This window comes from Calidris pugnax, unplaced genomic scaffold (assembly GCF_001431845.1).
Source record: "Calidris pugnax isolate Ruff unplaced genomic scaffold, ASM143184v1 scaffold179, whole genome shotgun sequence".
Classification (NCBI taxonomy): domain Eukaryota; kingdom Metazoa; phylum Chordata; class Aves; order Charadriiformes; family Scolopacidae; genus Calidris; species Calidris pugnax.
In genome coordinates this window covers 2,024,533-2,047,081 of record NW_015090948.1, presented here as the reverse complement: position 1 = coordinate 2,047,081, position 22,549 = coordinate 2,024,533, and the positions used below count along the sequence as shown (strand labels likewise).

Sequence of the window (22,549 nt, the reverse complement as noted above, 5' to 3'; positions counted from 1 at the left end):
ATGGCAGTGAGAGAGAGAAGAGTAAGAGATGGCAGGGATTATTTAGAGACCTTGGGAAGCACTCTGGTGGTCTTGTGATGGTCTCGGAAAAGAACAAGAAACTGTAAGCACTTGTGTACTGCTCTGAATACTGCAACACACAAAAAAGCAGAGATTGAAGGGTGCCTAAATATAGTTCAGGAGGCTCCCACCTCTCTGTATTCAGGTTGAAACTCCCCATCCAGCTCAGGTCAGTGATTTTCAGTGAGCATTTAGCCCCTAGCAGGAATAAGTCCATTTCATAATCACCAAAGCTTAGGGTGGAAATGATCAGAGCTGATGATGAACGAGGTATAAATAAAATACTTCCCTAAAAAAAGTTTGCCACTGCCTGCACTTTATTAAGTTACAGTCCAGTGATATTTAGCCAATTTTTAATCTCCCAAACCACTGACTGTAGATCCTCAGCTGGGAGAAATGAAAGGTTGATCTATCCCACATAATGATCCAGCCCGGAATTTACAAATGAACATAAAATCACAGACTTGGCTTAAGTTTTTGTCTCAAGAAAATCAGCACTTTTCTCACTATATATAATACAATATTTTTGCTTGGAAAATGGAGTTCTAAAATTAAATACACCCAAGATACAGTCACCCCTTCCTATCCTCTTTCTCTCCTCCCCCTCCCACACCCCACACCCCCTCCCAAATGCAGCAGCAAAGGTAGTGATATTGACAGCAGCAAGAGCAGAGGCAGAGTGGATGCTAAAACTAAGCTAACTTGGCAGAAAACACATAACACCTAAAGCAATAAACATGCAATAACCAAGGATCACAAGGAAATCAACATGCTCATGTTTTCGAAGCTAAGAAAAAAGTTAATGTACTCTTTCAACAACTATTTTTGTTTCGAGTATGCTCTTGGCATGAATTTCATACACAGCCTTTGATCAGTGCTGAGAAAAGTACAGTTGTGAACCAAAAAAGGAATGAAATGAAGTACCAATGAGCCTCTCAAACATTGTACAACTGCCAGCCTCTCGTGGTACATGTCATTTGCAGAATGCAAGTGACTGAGGGCACTGGGGCAAATATTCAACAAGCTCATTTTTTTATTACAACTAATCCATGACACTTGTGAGTTTCACTTACCTGTCAAGTTCTTCAAGCCAAGTTCCCTGAGTCCAAAATTACCATCCTTTCTGTAGTTAAGAAATATCGCCAAAGCGTATCGCTCTTCGTAGAGTTTGGTCCCACGAACAATGCGCAGGTTCTCCAATGGCAGGTATTCAAACTGATTCAAAGCCACCAAAACATAGCCCGTGACTTCTCGGATAGACTGAAAGACAAAAATTAAACAAACACATTAGAAATGGTCCATTTTTAATTGTTCTGAATTTCTCATACAGTGCGTATTTTAGTATGACATGCTGGTATCCAAGAAAAAAAAAGAAACTTTGGAGAACAAATTCTGTTTCAACTTCTTAACCACATTTCTGTTTCAATTTAACTGAGTTTATCAGAGGTACTGGTTGGAAAACTAGAAGATGAAGAGGTAGATATTCTTCTCAGTTTTATTAAACTTGAGCAGAAATTTATAGTAAGTATTAAAGATGCACAAAACGATGACTTCGCGCAACTCAAAGCAGAGACCAGGTCAAAGGCCTTTGCAGGAGCTGAGCACAATCTACTGGGGCAATGTCACAGTTCAGATAAGACAGACTGTCTGCAAGTAACTCTCTGTTGTACAGGAGACTGAAGTGACACAACATGCAGTAAGAGAGACACCTAGGGAAGGGCTCAGTATCAAACCCAAAAGAATGGTAGAAAGGGGGGGCCACGGGGGGGGGGGTTACAACAGTAAATAAAGACAAAGCACAGATGTATTAACACCCACTTTTGTACCTCTAAATGAAATCAATCACTGAACATTTGCAAAGATTAAACTTCGAGTTTAATTTGGAAGTACTGGAACTAAACGTGCTATGTATCCCAGACTTTGATCAAAAATGGTATCAAAACCTTTAGCAAAACAATCACTACATCTTTGAGTTGGCTGAAATCTGTCTGCTTTAGATGAACTACTCAATAACCCTCCTGCTCATACTCAGAAACTGATTGCCTGAGTCGCAAAGGACAAAACCACCACAAAACCCAGTAACTAGAAAGAGTTTTTCAAAGTCCAAAAGATTAACAGAACTAAGACATTTCAAAGTCCAAAAGATTAACAGAACTAAGATTTTTTAGAAAGGAAAAAAAAAAAAAAAAGATTTAAAAGTATGCTGTTTTAGAAAACAAAGTTCATCCTAAGCAATTTAGATAAAAAAAAAAAAAAAAAAAAAAGATTTAAAAGTATTCTGTTTTAGAAAACAAAGTTCATCCTAAGCAATTTAGATACATGGCCTAGAAATCTGCAAATGCCTTTGGAAAGTGTCATTTCAACACTCGCATAGAGCCCCACCATCCTCAGCAGGACTTCACACAGGCTGAGGGATGCTCCTGCCCAGAGCTGCTCCCAGACACAGGACCTCTATGTAGCAAAGGGTATCTTCAATATGGTTTTCAAATCTCACCTGCAACAGCCAGCAACCACCATGTACGTGTGTATTTTTGTGTACATGTATATTTAATGGACAAAAATTGATACAACTACTTGTGTGCTTAAGTGAACGCATGCCCTTTTTTCTTCCCTTTGGCAAAGTCAATACCTTAAACAAGACACAGAAAGAAAAATTCTGCTTAGAGTAACGTGCACAGACTGTAATTAACATGATGGGGACTCCAGTCAATACCATAATAATAACATACAGTCAAACAATAGCAGGCATTGAATTAAATGTGTTGTGTATGTATAATTAATAAAGAAAGGCGACATGGATTTGCAGCACAAAGGACAGGCTTTTGCTTGGCTGGTTCAGCGCTGTTGCCATGATTTCATATGTAAGTGTGTAAGAGCCTTTTAATTAGGCTTATAAAAGTTCATAAGATTATTAACAAGTGTGGCAGTATACATAAGGAAGGATTTATATGCTACAAACTCCAGGCATTAGCTCTCCCTCTAAAGTCAGGCGTCTGTACTCAGCTGAAGCTGCTGAAAGAGCTCTGGAGCTATTTCAAGACTTGCTTGGCATCTAAACAGAGCACAGTGTCATTACAGGTCTTTGATGAGAACCCAGTGAGTTGAGCTAGGTTGAGGAGTACGGTTCAGTAGCTCAATATTAAATGTAGAGCTGCATTATACCCTGGGACACTGATTCCATTATAATCAGAAGCTTTCCAGCACTTTCATGATAGCTCTTTGCTTTCAGACATTTCAGCCTTGCCAGTTTGGTCAGGAATTTGTTTTTCATTGTACGCAAAGATTTCCTGAAGCTGGCTTTTTTAGCCTGTCTTCAGAATGTAGGTAATATTAAGATTATACTCATGGCTTCAATTTCCCCACTGATATTCTAGGATACTATGATTGCTCTAATTAATTTAAAGGGATGTTTAACTTGGAATGGAGTTGAAAAAAATTAAAAGCACTTCCAAAACTGCCTCTGACCAAGTTCTCCCTGCCAATTTTTGTCACTTATAACCATGTTTTCTATTTTTAGGGTATGTCTTATTTAATGCTGTACAGCAAGTCCACCTGAAAGGACCCTAACTCAGCATGGCACTGAAATTACACACACACTCACCAGCAAATCTTCATTCCAAAATTAAAAATATTAAATTAAAAAAAAAAAAAAGAGGAGAAAAGGACAAGGTTTTGTTGTTGATAATTGTGAACTGCCACCCCTAGCCCAGAAGCCTTGGTACTTTGTTTGGTTTATCTAACTGAAATGACAAATTATGGCAAGTGTTTTTACAAGCCAGAAGGTCCTTTCCAGTCCCATAGCTTCCATCAGTATTGCAACACCTATTCTTTGCTAAAGAAACTTAAATATTTGTCCTTGCAAAAAAAAAATGATGGAAATAAACCTAAGGATTTCTAATTTACTAGAACACAGTAACCTGACTGACAAAATCTAGTGCTCTGTTATATAAACTTGGACTTCTATTTTTTCTTTTATTACAAATTTTAATGAAAAAGGCAGAGCAATAACATGTTTTGCAGGATGGCGTGTGTTCTGATTGGTCCAGCTTAAAAAAAACGTACTGGGACTGCAGCAGGCAGCTCAGGTTTTGGCCACTGCTGGCCAGTGTGTCACTTTGCCAGTCACTGCTAGTTTTGACATGCTTCTTACTGAAAATGGATATGTGCCTGCTTGGAGCTCACTCCATGCCCTGTCAGAGTCACTGCAAAGATGCCTGTTGTCTTCCATACAGACTCACAAATCCTCACACCAGATGAGATAAGACAGCCTGGTCTCCTCCTCTGCAACTCATGCCAAGGATAGACATGATTTGAACCTCCCATCCTTTGTATACAAGGCTGAACGCCTTCCTGTTCAGGTATCCTGAACTCAGGTATAAGCTCAGGTATCCTAATGCTCTATTGGAGCTGCATTCGCTTCAACATTAATTTGTGCCCCACAGAGAAATTGGAGTGATTCACAACAGCGGTAGTTTCACCTCCTAGTTTGATTCTCCTGCCAGGACTGGAGGTCCTTGCAAAAACACATTACTCATGAGTCTTTCCCTCAGGAAAGAAAAAAAGAAGACAAGGGTGCAAACAACTGCATTTTGTTCCCATAACCTACAACTGGAATGCAAAGAGGCAGGTGAATCACCAACAGACATAAAGCTAAAAGTTTCCAGTGGGGAAAACCAAATGAACTCTGGCAATCTACAGTCTTACTTGCTGAATACTGTGATTTTGTGGGACTCCCCTGAACCCTATTGCAGCATTATTTTGACTGGGAATTGACTGGGATCCTGTAAGAAGAAAGGGCATGCTTCTAGTAGGAAACAAAAGGACTGAGGGGAAAAAATGTAAAAAAGAAAAAAAAAAGTATTAATCCTTAACAAATCTAAAGCCTCACAAGCTCCTTTAAAACCACACCAAGCCACAGGATTCAAGTCTCATATATTTACCAGAGAAAAGCTCTTCATCTACATTTTCAGACAGGAGACGAGTTCTTGCGCCCTACAGTTTACGGCCCAGCATTGCCCTGCACCCCAAAAAACAAATATGATAGCCTATAAACCAATCTTCTAACAACCTCTACTAGCCCTAACATAGCTAATTTTTTGTTTTTAAATCTAAAACCATGTTACTTTTAGATGACAACAGACCCAGTCGAAGCTGTACGTCCCGAAACTCCTGGTGCCTCCAGGCCCCACCCTGCCGCCTCAGGGGGCTGCCACACAATGGCGGCCGCTGCTCCCCCTCAGCCGTGCCGGGGCAGCCCCTTCAGAGGGCGCGGGTGGGCAGGCGTCGGGTAAAATCCCAAAATGACACCAAAACGACACCAAAAAAATAAAAGGGTTCTTTTCAGAGGTTCTTTTTTCAGGTGATGAACTGTAAATACGAGCTCTAAGCAACCTCTTCCCTTAATTACAACTAGTATTAGCTGAGCACAGGTAAAGCGTTTTAAGCTCCCAACAGCAAAGCCAGAATTATCCTGTCAGCTGGGAGTAAAAGGCAAGATTGTTCCTTGCCATCTTAAATTGTCCTTCGGCTCGAGTCAAATGAATCTGAGTGAAACAGAGCAAAATAACAGCGAAAACTTCATCATCCTGCCCAGAACAACAGATCAATGAACGATTAGGGAAGCTGATGTTTCTCATAAACATTACCAAGTCTTCATAACATCTATTGGGGAGGGTTAGGCTGTGGCTGAGGCACCAAAAAGACCTATATTGTGGATTTTTATTTTGGCTGCAGACGCTGAACCTAATCCTACAAAGCCATCATCTCACCAGACGCGCGTCCCCAGCATGGGAGTTGGAGTGATGGCAACCTGCTGTGGGGGTCAGCCCACGCCTCTGGGACCCCAGACAATTATCTTCTAGGTTAATTTTCCTCTATACCATAAAAACTAAGTACATGTCAATTCTGCTTTGATCACACATCAAGAGTGCCAACCAACTCAAGCGCAGGAGATGAGGATCACCTGAAGAATGAGTATGTTTAATTCACAAGCATTAAAAAAAAACCCCAACAAACAAAACATAAAGAATATATATTCAGCATATTCACTCGAGAGACAGACAAAAGCCTTTGCTTTTCCAGCATTCATGTGCAGTGAGACTGAGGTGCTTTGGTCCCCAGGGGAAGCCATGGTTCTGCACCCAGGAGGGAAATAGGGCAAAGAACTTTAAATTAGATATGCATAGGGAATAAGCCAAGTGGACGCTTTTTTATCCCGTCTGTTGCAAATACAGTAATTTCTATTTTCAGGGGATATCCATTTCACGAGGCGGCAGCGGGAAGGCTCCTCCCGCAGCTCAGCTGCCAGCAGATAACAGACGTCTCCTGACTCTGATCCAAGGAGCTAGGCTGACCCTCCAACATGACCTGTGTGCTTTGTCGCATTACATTAAATCCTCAGAAAGTCAGATTCCTAAGTGATACAAAGGGGAAAATATTTCCTAAGTGCATCATCCTTTTTTTCCACTTCAACAAAGGTTAAAATGCCGCTGCAAAGTCATAATTAAACTAACGAATGAGAATAGTCCCCACCACGTCATCTCCTTCAGAAGCTTTTCACATCTCAAGCTGACCTGAACAGAGCATTTCACATTTTGCTTTTTGATCAATTAAAAGGTACACATTTATATCTAGTTGGAACTGGACAACATCCAACTGGCCAAATCTGTTTCCTGATTTTATTATGAGGAAAAAACACAAGACTGCAAAGACAACACTTGCTTAACTTCAAACAAATTCTCAGGGGAATCCTAATATCCACCATCACAAAATTCAGCCAGGCATGTTTCTGAGCGTGGTGCTAACCTAAAACACCATCGATTAATTTTCATTATTTGTTCATACATTTTCACGTATGCGATGCAACATCTCTTTCATTGTCATAATTAAGAAAATAACGTTTACTGAATGCCCTAAGCAGATACAGCACTTGCAGTGCTAACTCTAAGGGAAACCCTAATATCCAAAGTGTGGAAATAGCTAGCCTATTGCAATTTATGGAGCTCAATTAGCTGTTCCACGCATTGCTCATTAATGGTTATGAATTTTTAATGACAAGATAAACTGAGATTTTCAAAGGAGTTTGGGAGACACATTTACAGGAATCGGGCACAAGGCTGTTGCCAGCTTCTCTCAAAGCCCCATCCATAACCATGAGAAATATGTGGTACATACTGACCATACTGACACTTCCCATGTCTAAGAGGACACCCCATTTAGAGACAACATCAAAGCTAACACAGAGCACCCACGGAAGGAATTTTGTTCCACAACAAGCTCGCGCCTTGTCTCCTTCCACGCTGTGCATCCTCCAAGTACGTCAACACTTGTGAAATTGTGATGTTAAGCCCTTCTGAGCACCAGCGGTTTTTCAGATACGCTGTACAAGCTTCAATAAAAACCCCTCAAGTTTGAGCACACTGATCAATATGAGAATGTAGATTGTGAAAAACATTTTTATGGTGCCTGATCCAGAAGCAAGCCATGTACCATAACCAGAGTTGCCTTGGCAGCTGCAGAGGATCTATTGTCCAAAACACTCAAGTTGCAGTTTAGATTCAAATTTGTTAGCAAAACCACAGGAATTTTTGGTAGTCTTTCCGTTTCCGTTAAGATGTATTAAAGGCAAAGGAAGGGCTTAGATGTAATTTTGCTAAGAGCTGTACCTGAGGAGCCTTGCACTGCTGCACGGCTGCAGAATCGAACTGTGATTCAGTCATTTAAGACAGCTGGTAGAAACTTCAAATCATACTCTTGTCCTTACAGACATCTGGTCTTCCTTGGTAATACGCTTACAAAATATTAATAATATTCTCAGCAGCAGATCAATGGATTGAACTTAGCATTCAATTTCCTCAAATTTAATGTAGGTGTCAGTTAAATGCATCTTTTGTTAAAGTCACAGGAAATTTGTAAATGAAGATTTTGCCACATAATTTGTGGCAAATTTGTTGAACTACAGCCTTTGTTTTCTGAATGGTTGGTTTTTACATTTTGTTATTCAGGAGTGGGGCTTTTCATACATTTGAACAGGAGAATTAGCTACATAGCTAGGTACTTACCAAGTCTGATGTAGGAATCACACTGTTGCATACATGAGGAGAGTTAAGCTGAGTCTGAGCTAACATACATTACGGAGCAGTCTAGGGAGAGCTTGGAACCAAAACAAATGCTAGTCCAGAATCCACTAAATGGAAGAACAATGCCCAAATCTGGCATTTGGAAAGGTAGCCCTATCAGTAACACATAAGTAATGATGATGGACAAAAACATGGGGAGTCTTTGAAATGTGTATCTTGACTCATTTTGCAAAGTATTGCTGGGAGAATAATGTGGGACATGAAAAATAAAATAATAATATAATAACGTGGGAATGGGAACATTAAATAGAAATAATAGGTAAATAACAGGAAAAAAAACACCAACCCAGACCTTTTGCTTTCAAATTTTGAAATACATCTTCTAAAAACCTATCCAAGTATTCTTCCTGTTGACTAAGATAGTCTTAAGCTCAGGTGTCACTTGCACCATGTGTCTGTGTCTACTCTTCAGTTAAAAATATCCAGATATCATCCTGATCAGGCTCACACCAATTTCTGAGAAACTTCCCAGTTTTTTTCCTGTCTAAAACAGAATTCCTCTGTTCGTGTATCTTCTTAGGAAGTATCTAACTTTCAGATACACAGGCTGCCTGGGTGCACACCATAAATCCTAAGCTGTTTATCCTTAACAATGTTATGACCTAAACAAAGACTCCACTCTATAATAACCCCATCTTCACAGATAACATCTTTCTGTCCTGAGGAAAGCTATGGATGACTACATATTTAGCAAGTCAGTAAGAATTTTTACATTATATCCGTAATACCTGATTGGCCTTCAACATACTTGCTGAGTGGCTTCCAGGAGAGTTTATTGTATCATCTCCCAAGGGAAAACTTGGTCATAAATTAGATTGGAAAGACTAAAATGAGAGCATTATGCTGTTACAAAATGCTTTACCATTTGGGCTGTTTAGTAGTAGCTCCATTTTACAGAAACTCAAAGCACATCAGCTTAGAGCTGCCCAGTTACAGAATTTCTAACTGGAGAGATTGATGCTTTTTGCTTTCTCTGCTTTTGGGAGCTTCAATGAAGTAAATCATGGTTTCTTTCCAGGCAACATAAAATGGCACAAACTGCTACTTCATAAACCAAATAATATCAACACTCTGGAAGGATTTTAGGAAAGTAATAACCACGGGAAAACACATCCCCTTTTATCAATTTCCCTCAGACAGGCAAAACCTACGAGAAGCTGTGAGCACATTCAAGGGGCTCGGGATGCTTTCACCGGGGAAGACAAAGCGAGGGCTGTCTGATCAAACCAGTGCCCAAAACTGGTGTAGAGAGGCAGCATGGGCCAGCAGCACGAGCACTGCATTGGGATGTCTGTGTCCGATATCAGCTTGGATGTTTCTTCCTTGTAGTCAGACGGCATAGTCCTCAGAGCAGAGGTGCTCTCCTAACAACTCAAGGAGCCTCGACCCCAGTTGTTGCTTTTCATTGCACAATGCTTCACGGTCATATTTACACAAAGTGCTGATTGCACCGCCACAGGCATCCTGAGATATCAGTGGACTGAACCAAGTTGGTGTATTTATTTTGGCAAAAAAAGATACTGTCTACAAAAGAAGACAAGAGCACTCATTTCCTCGTTGCTCCTATTTGTGATACTCTAAATCCCCATGACATCTTTGCTTATGTCTAAGCTGAACTACATCTTGGGAGGCTGCTTACTTGGTCCTGTGGATCCTGGAACTGATTGGAGCACACAAGGAAGCCCATCCATGGCCAAGTCTCCTTCCCATGGAAAGGAAATGGAAGAGGAGGAGGAGGAGCAGGACCAGAGCTTACAGTCTCTCAAGGCTCAGAAGCACTCACAGTTTCTCCAGCTTACATGCAGCCTGAGACAGTAAAGCGGATGAAGTTTTATACAGGGAACAAAAAGGAGAGGTGAAAAAGGATGTCTTTCCCTCGATTGTTATGAAAGGTCAAGTGTCTGATCAGAAGTCAAATGGAAGAATACACATGACAAATGCAGTGCAGGCTGTAACAGGGTGTCCAGAATTACACACTACCCTGAGTAAGCTGCCTGTGAAGATCCTAGGAATCTTTTGTGGGCATTTAACAGTAGAAGGAGGTTTTATTTGTTCATTTAGTATACAATGAGTGACAGGCTTTGTACATCAGACACTGTGATTTCCTTTTTCCTAGTACCCAACCAGGTTAGTTGGTATGAAATGCTGGCAAGTCTATAGTTAGCCAGAAACATGAAATGTGTTTATTAAAATTTCTCCAGCATCTACTGTGGAAGCAATGGGAGCCCTCGGTTGGCATGAGTCCCACTCCTTGGAGCGATGCAGACTGAATTAAACATCCCCGAGATCTAGTACAGAGGTGGAGCTGAACAACAGGACTTTTGTATTTTTCTATTCAAACTGCAGGCGAAGGTGTCAGGCCACTCCTGAAAGCAAAAGGCTGCTTCTATTTCTGAACACGGGGACTGACTACACATAGTGAAAATGTGGTAACCTTGCCAAATTTCAGCTAAACAACCTCAGTCTGAGCTTTTGGGTTTTTGCAAGAAGCAAATGGCTGGTTGTCCAGTCCTGAAAAAGCAGCTAGCTTCTTTTTGTAGAGCTTTGCTTTTCTTTCACAGGAAAATACTTTCTTAAAACATACTTTCAGTTTGTTTCATACATGCAACAACCACTCTTTAATGAGTTTTTAAAATGCATTTTCTGGGAGGAACTGACTTTCCTGGCACCCTAGGACTTTTTTACATACGTAAGTAGGTGAATATTGGAGGAGCTCTTGACTGTTTGTCTGTTTTTACTGAAGAGAAGAATCTTCATCCAAGTATTGGATTTCAGCAACTCTTATTTCTAGCTGAGCAGACACAAATACATGATCTGAGCTCAACATCACACCTACCTATTGAAACTATTTCAGCATTTGTAACTCTAATCTCTTCAAGAATAGAAACCCTGGAGAGATTCATTAATCGCAGGCTTTTGATTAGGTTTACCTCCATTAAGATAAAAAGTGAAGAGGCTTCTTGTTGTTTTTAAAGCTTTTTGTTTTGTTTATCTAAAAGCTGGAGAATAGCTCTCTTATTCAGGCATTAATAGATTGTTAAAGTCTCCTTCAAGGATAGATCCATAATTTATAAGATGTGAGCAATTAGTAAATGCATCTGATTTTCAAATTCAGAGATATTCTTTAGGAATGACACATAAATTCCAGATTTTGAGACCATGCAGGGTGCCACCAACCAGGAAAACAACCTCTAATCTGCAGTGACTGAACTAACCATGAGATAAGATTTTTCCCTGCATTAATTCCACTACTTTTCTTTAAGGGGGCATGTTAAAAACTTCTCCCACTCATTACATTTTCTATGTGGTTCCTGAACCAAGCAAAACACATAATCTTCCAGGAGATGGGAGCTTTTTAAAATCACGTCCAGAATAACCAGACACCTTAAATATACCATTATTCCTACATGCAATTACTGAAACAATGAACAAATTGTGGTTCCCTCAAAGTTCACAAACAACATCTTTTTTTGTTTAAATTATAGGTGAGTTTATGGAGGGGGAGCATTGGTAAAGTTCTACACAAAATTATTTCTCTCTTTTCCAGGAACAAGATTAGAAAAAGTGGTTTTCTCCTGATATAAAAATTCCAAAAAGATTAAGAATTAAGAGTCCAGAAGAAATGGTAATTTCACATAAGGAAAGGATGGGGAACAGGGCAAGAGATCAGGGAGGAAAGGGGAGCTGCTCGTGATCAGGAGCAGAGAAGGACAGAATATGTCTTTCCTGACACAAGGCAGATTCAGGCAGCTGTCATTCTGGCATTATCTAATTTCTGAGTGCTTGAGTTTGCAATCTTACTGCTTTATTTTTATATCATTTTATTCTTTTTTTAGGGGAAGCATGGCAGGAAAAGTGTAATACTCTGTACAAGATATAATTTCCTTCAACACTTATCACCAGCAAATGATTGGACAAGCAATCTTTTACCAATAGCTTAATTAGAGGAAACCTCTATATTTAATAATGTTCCTTAATGTACTGAACCACACACAATAGCTTGTTGGAGGAGAAAAAGCAGAGTGGTTATTGTCATAGCTAAGGGTGGAAGAAAGGTTCAATCATTAAAGTCATTACAGAAACAATGTTATTAACTGTACAGGAATAATCTCAAAGGAGTTTCCAGCTGATTGACAACGATAAAATAATGCAGCAAGCTAAAACCAGGCCTCTCACTCACCTGTTTTTATTAATACCCTTATTACCTTTCCCTGAAAGACAGCTTTTCACAAGATATTATTGTACTTAATATTAAATAAAATTAACCATGGCAGATTTTGAATTACGTCTTCTGAACCCCTGAGCAGAAGGTGCTCACCAGTGCAGCCCTCAGCTGGGATGTGCCCTTCAGCAGGAGTGCTCCAGTGGTTGGACCCCCCCAAAACTCAAGATCCACTTGTGACCCTGAGACACCGAGCACTGCACCCCAGTGAGCCAGGCTGTCTCCAAAAACTACAGAAACAGGGCAGTCTGGGCTAAGTGGGCTGAACTTGTCCACTACTTCCTCCCTCAGAGAGGTGACCCAGGGGGTAGAGTGGTCATCCAAGACCCAAGACCAGGCTTTAGCACACCCAGCAGAGATTTCTCTTCCAACAAGAGCTTTCTCTGCCCAAAGATGGCAGCCAGCTGGTTGGCCTTGGAAACATGTCCATCATTCAATATTCAGGGACACAAGGAAAGAAAAGATGGCTCAAGAGAGAGAGAAAAGGGAGCGCTCAAGGACCCAACCACATGAGAAGGCCAGCAGTGGCATTTTGTAGATATTAATTACTTTACAGTCTGTAAACTACACAGAAAGTGCCAGCTGCTGTGAGCTAGGACTACCAAAGGTCAGATTATCATGAAATCATTACAGAGAGGCTGCTTTTACTGAGCACGTAATTGCTGAACCTAAGCACACTCCATATAAGCAATAGGAAAATGAATTATTTAAATACTCTTCTTTTAACAAACAGTATTACCATTTTAATTATACTAGTATTAATTTGGCTCTAAAAAGCACCTGAGGATTTTGCAGAATTAAGTTTTGCCACTTTGGAGTTTGCAGAAATTTCTTACTTTCTGCATGACATACACATGTGTGTGTGTGTCTTTATATTTAGCTTTTGTATGTATTTACAAATATACATATATGTTAACCAAAAAAAAAAAAAAGTTGGTGTGTTTGTATTCCTGCAGGATTTCTTGTCTTTGGGTATTCTAGGTATCTAAAAATGCAATTTTTAGGTAGTTTCCTCACTCAGTTCTGTGCTGCTGTGAGACAAGAGAAAAATCCTGGCTAAAATTACAGTTTTTTCTCAGTTGACCAAAACCAGTTCTCATTCTCACAACACCCAGCCTGATTTTAGGGCTCAATCAGCAGGGGTAATATCAGGTTAAAGTTGCAGGCATTTCTGGCTCCAAAGGACTTTTATTTTTTCTTTTTACCATTCTTTTACTTCTTCTATTTGTAGCAACCAGTGCTTTTAAGAATGAGTTGGGAAAACAGAAGATGGCAGGTCAGGGGTACTTTACTCCTGGAGATGGAGCATATAGTCAGCACATGCAGCACCAGCTCCCCATATATACACACTATTTCCTAAACTACCACACTTTTCCAAATGTTGCAGCCAGCCAGCTACTCTCCCCGTACTGCTCTACAGCCTCTTCACCTAGTAATTTTTCTCCTCTCTCTTTTCTCACATGGCCCTAGACAGAAGAGACACTTGGATTTCTCATAGCTCATTATTCCCAGCTGCTCTGAATTTCAGCTACTTCCTTGCAAGGTGCCACTGGCCCAGAGCTGTGTTTGCCCCCCTTGCTTCCTGACCCAGTCTTTCTGACCTGAGAACTCCATACCAGATGCATCAAAAACACCTTTCAGGCCTCAAAAACATCTTACTGAATGAATAAATCCATTCCGTTTTATTGCATTAATTCAATAATTTCATTTATTGCATAATAAGATGGACAGTGTAGGTCCTGATCCTTGGAAGTCAATAAACGTCATTTCACAGGCTTTGAATCACGACCATAATTGTTCAGGGAATGCCTCAAAAAACTACACAGTCATACAACAACCTTACACAGATATTTCCAGCCATTTCTCTCCCTTAAATCCATGAGATGTAACAGCCTCGTTACGTGCAGACTGCACCTCATACGCTGCAAGGTTTGGAATAGTTTGTGTGTGCAACTAAATGACCGGCCAAACACCAGCCCCTTTGATTGTCCTCTCCTCTGAAATTTGGTGTGTGTGTGTGTGTGTGTGGGTGTGTGTGTGTGTGGGTGTGTGTGTGTGTGGGTGTGTGTGTGTGTGGGTGTGTGTGTGTGTGGGTGTGTGTGTGTGTGGGTGTGTGTGTGTGTGGGTGTGTGTGTGTGTGGGTGTGTGTGTGTGTGGGTGTGTGTGTGTGTGGGTGTGTGTGTGTGTGGGTGTGTGTGTGTGTGGGTGTGTGTGTGTGTGGGTGTGTGTGTGTGTGGGTGTGTGTGTGTGTGGGTGTGTGTGTGTGTGGGTGTGTGTGTGTGTGAGCTTGCACACGTTGCCCTTCACACTCCGGAATTCCTACGTGCTGGGGGTAGGAGCAGCTCATGTTTAGCTCTCTGACTCAACAGATGCAGGGAAGGTATTGACACTATTTCTCCTGATGGGTTTCCAGGGATGGCTGACCTTTTGGCTGGATGCTTTAGCATCCTACTTTGCCAATACCTGTTACAGTATTTTCCTATCCCTATTTGACCCTGCCACTCTATGAATATTCAATACTAAATCAAAGCATTACAAACCAAGGGTTAAATTCAGCATGCAGCCCTCACAGAACTTAATTACATTTGCCAGTGTGACTGTTAAAGGCCTGTTAAGAGCTTTGGCTTCTGTTGGACCAAACCTTGAGAAAGAAGGGAACTGTCACCTGCCCACACCTTCTCAAAAGCAAATGGTTTTTATTTTACTTGATATTTTCATTTATGCTGGCACTTTCCTTTAGCTCAAACTGCTCCCAGGTATTGAGAGCAATTAATACACCCTTTGAGACTTTGTTTTGCTACTACTAAACAAGTTAAACTCAGTTCTATTCTCTTCTTCTTTTAGAGGCTCTCTATTCCCTTCCATCAGCCTATGGACAAAAAATGGAAAAAAAAAAGGTGGGAATTTTATGATGACCAAGGAAAACTTGCTAAATCCTCTCTTATGGGGAACATAGAAATTAACTACTGGGCTGGTGGAAGGCTTGTTCAGAGCCTAAGAACAGTATGTTCAGCTCTAGAAATTACTGGACAGCATTCAGCTCTCTAAGCAGCCTGATCACGAAGAGTCAGGCGACAGGGGGGGACGACTGGGGCTGAACTGCTCTCTGCTCGTTGGGTCCCCTAAGCTTTACCCTATTCAACATTCACAAAATTTTGGAGACAAACTACAGAATGTGGAAACTGTCAGAGGCGGCTTAGCAAGTGCAAACACACCCTCTAGAAAGACAGAGTTACACACCAGGCATGTGTCTTCATCTTTTAGTTACTGACTGCCTTTTCTAGCTCCTGCTTCTCCAAGCATTTGTAGGAATCTCTCTGGCAGCTGCTGAAGGGCTGATCTTGCATGGGGCAGCCAAATATTCTCCTGTTGGTGATCTGATTGAACTTCTCGCCGCAAACCACGACACTTGGCTAATCAGCACCTTTTCCATATATATAACTCTTGCTATTTCCGAGGCAAGGCTAAGAAAGTAACTCTCTACTAAAGACGCTTATAAACACCAGAAAACTCGGTGCAAAGCAGACAGGGGTAGGATAAGGAGGCAGAGAGAGCACGCTGCCTTCTAGGTGGGCAAAAATGCTGACATGACAAATCTTCCTCCTTAATCAACTTATTTACCTTCTTGAAAGCTCATGATGACAAACTACCCGATCTGGAGAAGCTTGGGAGCCGATATCCCTCAGCGTCTGCTGCAGTAAATTATTGCCTAGCTCTGCTGATGGAGATAAAGAGAGGTGATAGTGTTCCATAACAAAGGATAAATGGTAATATCCACCATTTCTTTCCACTCTGCGAAGAAGCTGCTAGTACAGAGTGCTTAGATTAGGAAGCCAGTGCTATTAAAATAAAAAGGCTTTCTCCCTTTTTTTATTTTCTCCCTAAGGTGAACAATGGCTATAAAAAAAGCCATGTATTTCCTAATAAATACTAAGCCGTGCTAGAATCAGATAACTGAGTTTATGCTAAGTTCTAAAATGCATTTTTTGGCAACAAATAGTCATTCAGGTATCAATAAACATTGTGGACTTTATCATCATCCTGCTGGGTTTTCAGCTGGCAAAAGAGCTGTTTATGTTATGTGTCTTCAGTTCCCAATTTCTCAGTATCCCACTGCTGCTATCCCTGTCCTCTCCTCATCTCAGAGGCAACTTCTGAGGTGTACACGTGTTACTACTGAGACAGCACTGCTCCTTCGTGCCTTCTCCTGTGTATCACTCAGCAGATAAGCTTCTGCTCCCCACGCCACAGACACAGGCTGGGGACAAAGCATGGGAGACTACAAAGAGTTCCTACTGCCCTCCAAGTAGTGATATAGCTAGTGGTGACTCCACGGTGTGGTTCCACTTTGGTAGCTATGGATTTAATTACACACTCCAGAAGGACACAGCCATCAGCATACACATCAAATGCAATACACAGCTTTTTACCAGACATTTGTAACTACTGCAAGGTGAGAATCATGGTTCAGGGAGTGGGGCATGAGGGAAGGAGGAGGCCATGCCAATGCAACAGCGCAGCAGCAAATGGAGACAAAGCCAGGGAGCAAGATCCCTCCAGTCTGCAATGCTGCACTGAGATCAGCACAATAAATAGGATGCTGTGAAAATGTTGATTAGAAGCAGCTCATGGCTTCTGTTTCTCAAAAAAAACCCCTGATGCTTACTGAGAGTGAGGTGAGAATCTGCTTGTTTCGCATAAAGCAGGTGATCAGCAGGGGAAAAGTGCTGGAAAACCTGTTTTGACCCTCTGCTGTGTCAATGGTGAACGTCCCTTGAAGTTGGCAGTTGTCCTGGCACTCACCAGGTGGGAGACTGCCCAGCACACCTCTCTCTTCCCACCACCAGAGCTGTGACAACCCCGTTGCGACCACCTTTAACTCTCCCATGTCTCAGTATGGCAGCTCCTGGCAAACCCAAAAGAGGACTGCATTGGCTTCATTTTGGGGAGCACTCAGCCCTCTTAATGGAAGAGAACGGCTGCTGCTCACTGACACAACTGAGCTGCTTTCCACCAGCCCTCCAGAGGCACCAGTGCTAAGCAGGTGCTGTGCTGGAGCTCCTGCCATCCGTGGTTCCTCCACGGGAAATAATTCCCTGAGCAGCCAACAAGTCAACCAGCTCTCATCTCTGATCCTCAACAGCCCCTGAAGGGGCTGTGTTTGACGCTGGCTGACACCAGCACAGGCCCTGCACAGCCAAGTAACCAGCACCCCATTAATACCACAGGCATTTAATGGATTTTTTTCACTTGGCTAGATATTATTAGAACAGCATAAAATGCTGTTGCTTCGATCATTTATCATAATCATATTTCTTTTGTCTGAAAAGCCTCCAGTGCTAGGTATTTCAGCTATGGCTAGTTTTGTGGCATTGGCCTTTTTTCTTCTTCCTGAAGCCTGTTTGCAAGTGAAAATTAGTTCACAAGCTGTAGACGCAGCTGCAACGTCAGCTCTAACACAGCCCTACCAGCTCGAAAGGTAGGATCGGGGCTGCCCACAGGTGGGTTTGCAAGTCACACCCAACACCCCACAGCGTGGTAGTGTGCAGCTATAGCCATGAGGACAGGCTGTCTTAGGAGCCTTAGGAGAACTTAACACCACCATTTACTTGCTAGACAAGAACAAAATAACAGGAACCTTCTTCACAGAGCAAAACCGAAGCAAATATTATCAGTGATGCTGTCATCACAGACGTGGACAGATTCAATTCTAAAGTGCTCTTAAATTCAAGACAAATCTTAGTTAAACTCACAGGTTCGCAATTTCAGCAGATATTATGCCTGTTTATTAGGTACTAGGACACAACATACAACTCCTGCCCTTCTCTGGGATTTGTTTCATCTAAGGAAGAGAGATTTAAACTGTCCTGCTCATTAACTCACCTTGTTCACCACAACTAACCTCCTCCCGTGAGCTGCACAAGGACAGACAGACGATGAGAGCTCAGGAGGCTGCAGGGCTCTGCTGAAGGGTGGGAGATGAGGGAGAGAAAAAGGCTCACAAGCAGCAAAAAGCACTGATTCTGGTTTTCCCTAATGTTTCGGGGGGGAATTTTCTCAAAAGTGTGGTGAAACTCGAACTGCAGTGAATCCCTATGGGGAGGCACTGACTTTGGTCCCTGTCATCTACTCTGTGATCGTTTTCCCAATCCTTGGTGGAACATACCATTATCAGAAGCTCTACCTGACTGACAAACTTGGTTGAAACCAGACAAAGAAAGTTAAAAGGGAAGACAAGTGAGTAACAGGTACACATAATCCTTGAATGCTTAAGAAACCTGTCTGTAAAGGGACTGGGTGTGGGAGACCACCCATTTACCTTCTCCCTCCTTGTATTCAAGCCAGAAACCACACACGCACTGGAGTGAGCTGACTCAAGATCATTTATGACTTTGATCTCCAGCTTGGAATGAAATTCAAGCAGTGGGGACACCATGCTAATGATGCAGGAATATTAAACTCTTTGAACAATGAGAATCAGCAACCCTGGAAAACTACTGAAAACACGTATGGATGACCCAAGTTGGGGCTTTGAACAACTGACAAGTTGACGGTGACGAGATTACATGATGGAGGTCATCTAACTCATTCTCCAGACACTTGAGACAGTAGAAGGCTGGAGAAATAAGGCAGGACCAGGAGGAAAAAAGACTCCAAAGGTGACAGACACTTGCCTGAAGTATGCTCTGTAGTGGTGAAGGGACAATAGCTGAACATGCTTTTGGTATCCTGAGTCAGCCCACGAAGTAAAGCCTGGGACAAGACTGGCCCCAGGGACCGGAGTGTCCCCAACCCTACGTTGTGGGCCCAACAGGGAAAGGTAAAACGCTGTGGCCGAACATGCCACAACACAATAAAGCAACATTTTAAAGAAATGGAGGGCAGACACAGAGAAGGTGCCAACTCTGGAGCCAAAATGTCAGCGCAGCAACAAAAGGATTGCTTCCCGCGTGTGCCTGGCACTTCCATTCCTCAAATGCTAGATTTACTCAGATACTTTTAAAAAGCATTAACTATAAAAGATGTCAGCGTGATTGACTGACCAGAAAAATGTAAATAAAAGAGCCCTAAATTGCATCATTTGGGTAAATATGTATTTATACAGTTTGGAAAGAAAAGCCTTGTTATTCAACTGTTGGACAGCAGCAGCGACACAGGAGCTGTTCTGGTTTATAATGCAAATCATGTAATTTGGGACACGCATTATGTGTATTAAAAATGCAAAGTAAGATCCGTGTGAAATGCTGTTAATTTGCAGTAGCCACTTTTCAAAGTATAATTTCTCAGGCATTTACATATTTTTTCAGTAAAAAAAAATTAAATTAAACAGTATTTAGAACATTTGCCATATCTCGTTTGTTGGATCAAGATACTTTTGAGCTACAGAAACAGGAAAACGGCAATAGAAACTGGTAAATTACTAATTTCCTCCTTTTTTTAAAAACTCAAATATAAATTAAATACAGGAGTCTCCTATTTCTAATAGGCCAAACGTTTTTAATTACAAACAATCTGATCTCAATTGAATCACATGATCTTTTTTGCCAACTCCTGGCCCCTGTATTTGCACTGACAAAACTCAGGCCCAGAGCATCCAGCAGCAAGAAAATCCCATTTGAAGCAGAGTTTTGCTCTGCAGGTCAGCCCCGCACAAGGTGGGCCTTGAACAGGGATGAAGAGGAACAAAGGACCAGTTTTGAAGGTCTGGCTGGCCCTAGCAGGAGTCTCGCAGCTGCTCCAAACCTTTGCTGTAATTCTGCCTGTTTTGGCTCTCTTCCTCCCTCTCCACCTGCCCTGTTGAAGGAATTTCCAAGGATGATGGCTGGGAGGTGCAAATAGCCATCACACATGATGGTTGCACACTTCTCCTACGGTTAACCTCAAGAACCTCTGCACCTTTCCACGCCAGGGACACCCTCCACTGCTGTGTCTCAGAGAGGGGGCTGTTTTGTTCCTACAGAATTGGCAGATTTCTTTCCTAAATTTGCAGATCCTTAAAAATATCAAAAAGATTCTTCCTGGGGATCCAGAGGATCACTCTGTGCTTCTCCTTGTAATGTCAGGTTGCTCTCCCTTGTCTCAGGAGGGAGCCTGTAGTCAGGGTGTGTTCCCCCAGCAAGGCAGCTTGCTGGCCACAGCGTGGGAAGGGGTATCCAGATAAAACGAGGGACAAGTAACTGAAAATAGTGTGTTTCTACTGCAATACCCAGGCGACTTTTAATTTCGGGATGTAATTTTGCATTGCCACAAAATGCAAAAACTATTCACGTATATAAAGATAGAAACAGAGATTTTATTTTCAGGTATTTTTCTTCTTGAGTTTTACTAGAATTGCTCGCAACTGCCCACATAAACAAGCTGGTGCTGGTCCCTCACAAAAATGAAAGGGCTGTGACTGCCCGGGCCTTCCCTGCAGGCACAAGAAGCCGGAGGCCATTAGTTCTCCTGCATGGTACTAATTCCCAGCGGCGAGCTAGAGCCTGGAAATAGGATCTTTGGGTCCAAGCCCTAACCCCAGCTCTGGCACGGCGGAGTCAGTGCTAACCCAAGGCAAGCCATTCTGGCGTTTGTCCCAATTGCTCTCTCTCTAATCCAAACCCCGTCATACACGCTGGGGAGGGAGCGAATCCACGGGCTTTTACAGCGTTTGGATCGTTCCCAGTAATACTTGGTAGCACTCCTGGAGGTTATCGCATAGAAAGTATTATTTAAACCTAGCTACTTTATTATTTTCCCAGCGGCATGTCAAACAATAACCCTTGAAGTGGTGAAGCCAAGCCATAGTCTTTGTCAGATTAACCTTCCTAGAGGCCTTCTAAAATCAATTGCAAATGTTCGCTCTGAAGGACCAGGCAGATAAAAAGCAGTTTCTATCCCTCCCCCCCAACTTTCATTTCAAGTTGCAAAACCAATCCACAGTCCTATTACAAATCAGATCTGAAAAATGCTGCTTGATTATTTTTTAAAGAGCTCAAACTAGGTCACCAAAAATAGAGTCTCTAATGGGCTAAATGTGGAAAATGACTGCTCAAAATTAACAAGTTCCTGGGCTCCAGGACTACACAAAGGCATTTTGAGTAGATTGCTTGCAACTACACAAACTGTATCCTCTGCCACACATGGCAAAAACCCAGCCTGCCAGATGCTAAGCGATCATTTGTGCAAAGTGTAAAGTAGCTTTCAAAAAAACGTAAAGGAATTTTTATTCTTAGAAAATAACTCTCTCTGGCTTCTTTTCCCTCCATTAGGAAGCGGTTTATAAACACGGCTCCCGAGGCAGGCTGGCCGGGCCACCGCAAAGCAGAGCCTTTTGGTTCCTGGGGCTGCTCTCAGGCTTTTCTCAAGCACGTGGCAGGGGACAGCATTCGACCCCTGGACTAACAGGCCCCCCAGAAGGTTTCCCTAAGAATACACCTTAATAGGCAACAACAGGCCATACTGGGTAGCTCTAATCGGGGTTACCAAGCCCTACCAGGCAGCCTGCTGAACCACCATGCTGAAAGCCAGCTGAGAAGTCAGAAAGCAAAGGATATTTGCCTTATTTTCAAAAATAGGATAGCCTCAACATAAATGCCCTCCAGCCAGTGACTGCTAAGAGCCAACAACCACACCTCAAGATGCTACAGAAACACTAGTGAATGCCGGTGCATGAGGTTCACTGCGATTGTGTACTAGCCACTTTGGCATCAATGCTCAGAGCATTCCCGTAAGTCACAGCAATGCATATGTAAAACCAAGGATGTGGAGAATTAGAGGAAACATGCTGGTTTTTTCTCAGAACCACCATTTGACCCTCCCACAACAAAACCAGTGACTAAACCCTAGAGGAGCAATCAGGTCCAAAGAGTGACTACCTTGCGTGCTACACTGTTACACCCCATCTCACAAAACCAAGGAATCAGTGGATCACCTTGACTCCTTGCAGCACCACCTGACACACCACGCTTAAACCCAGCATTATTTTCAAGGGAGAAAAAGCTATGGGAGACACTAGCACCCCTGCAGTGAAGCACAGCATCTGTAGCTCCCTCAGGTTGCTCAGCTCCATCCTAATTGGATTTAATGCAGAAAACTACGATAAGGGGTCCTGAAGCTGTGGTGTGTGTAAATAATGTTATGTACCCTGATT

The 22,549-nt window shown here is 42.1% G+C and overlaps 1 protein-coding gene across 1 annotated transcript in view; it reads right to left on the bottom strand.

The window, feature by feature from the left end:
• Positions 1-22,549, bottom strand: part of ERBB4 (erb-b2 receptor tyrosine kinase 4) — a 416,629-nt gene that overhangs the window by 318,168 nt on the left and 75,912 nt on the right. Inside the window, exon 3 of the mRNA XM_014951952.1 lies at positions 1,134-1,320. Within this exon, the coding sequence (XP_014807438.1) occupies positions 1,134-1,320 (187 nt within the window). The remainder of the gene's footprint in view (positions 1-1,133; positions 1,321-22,549) is intronic.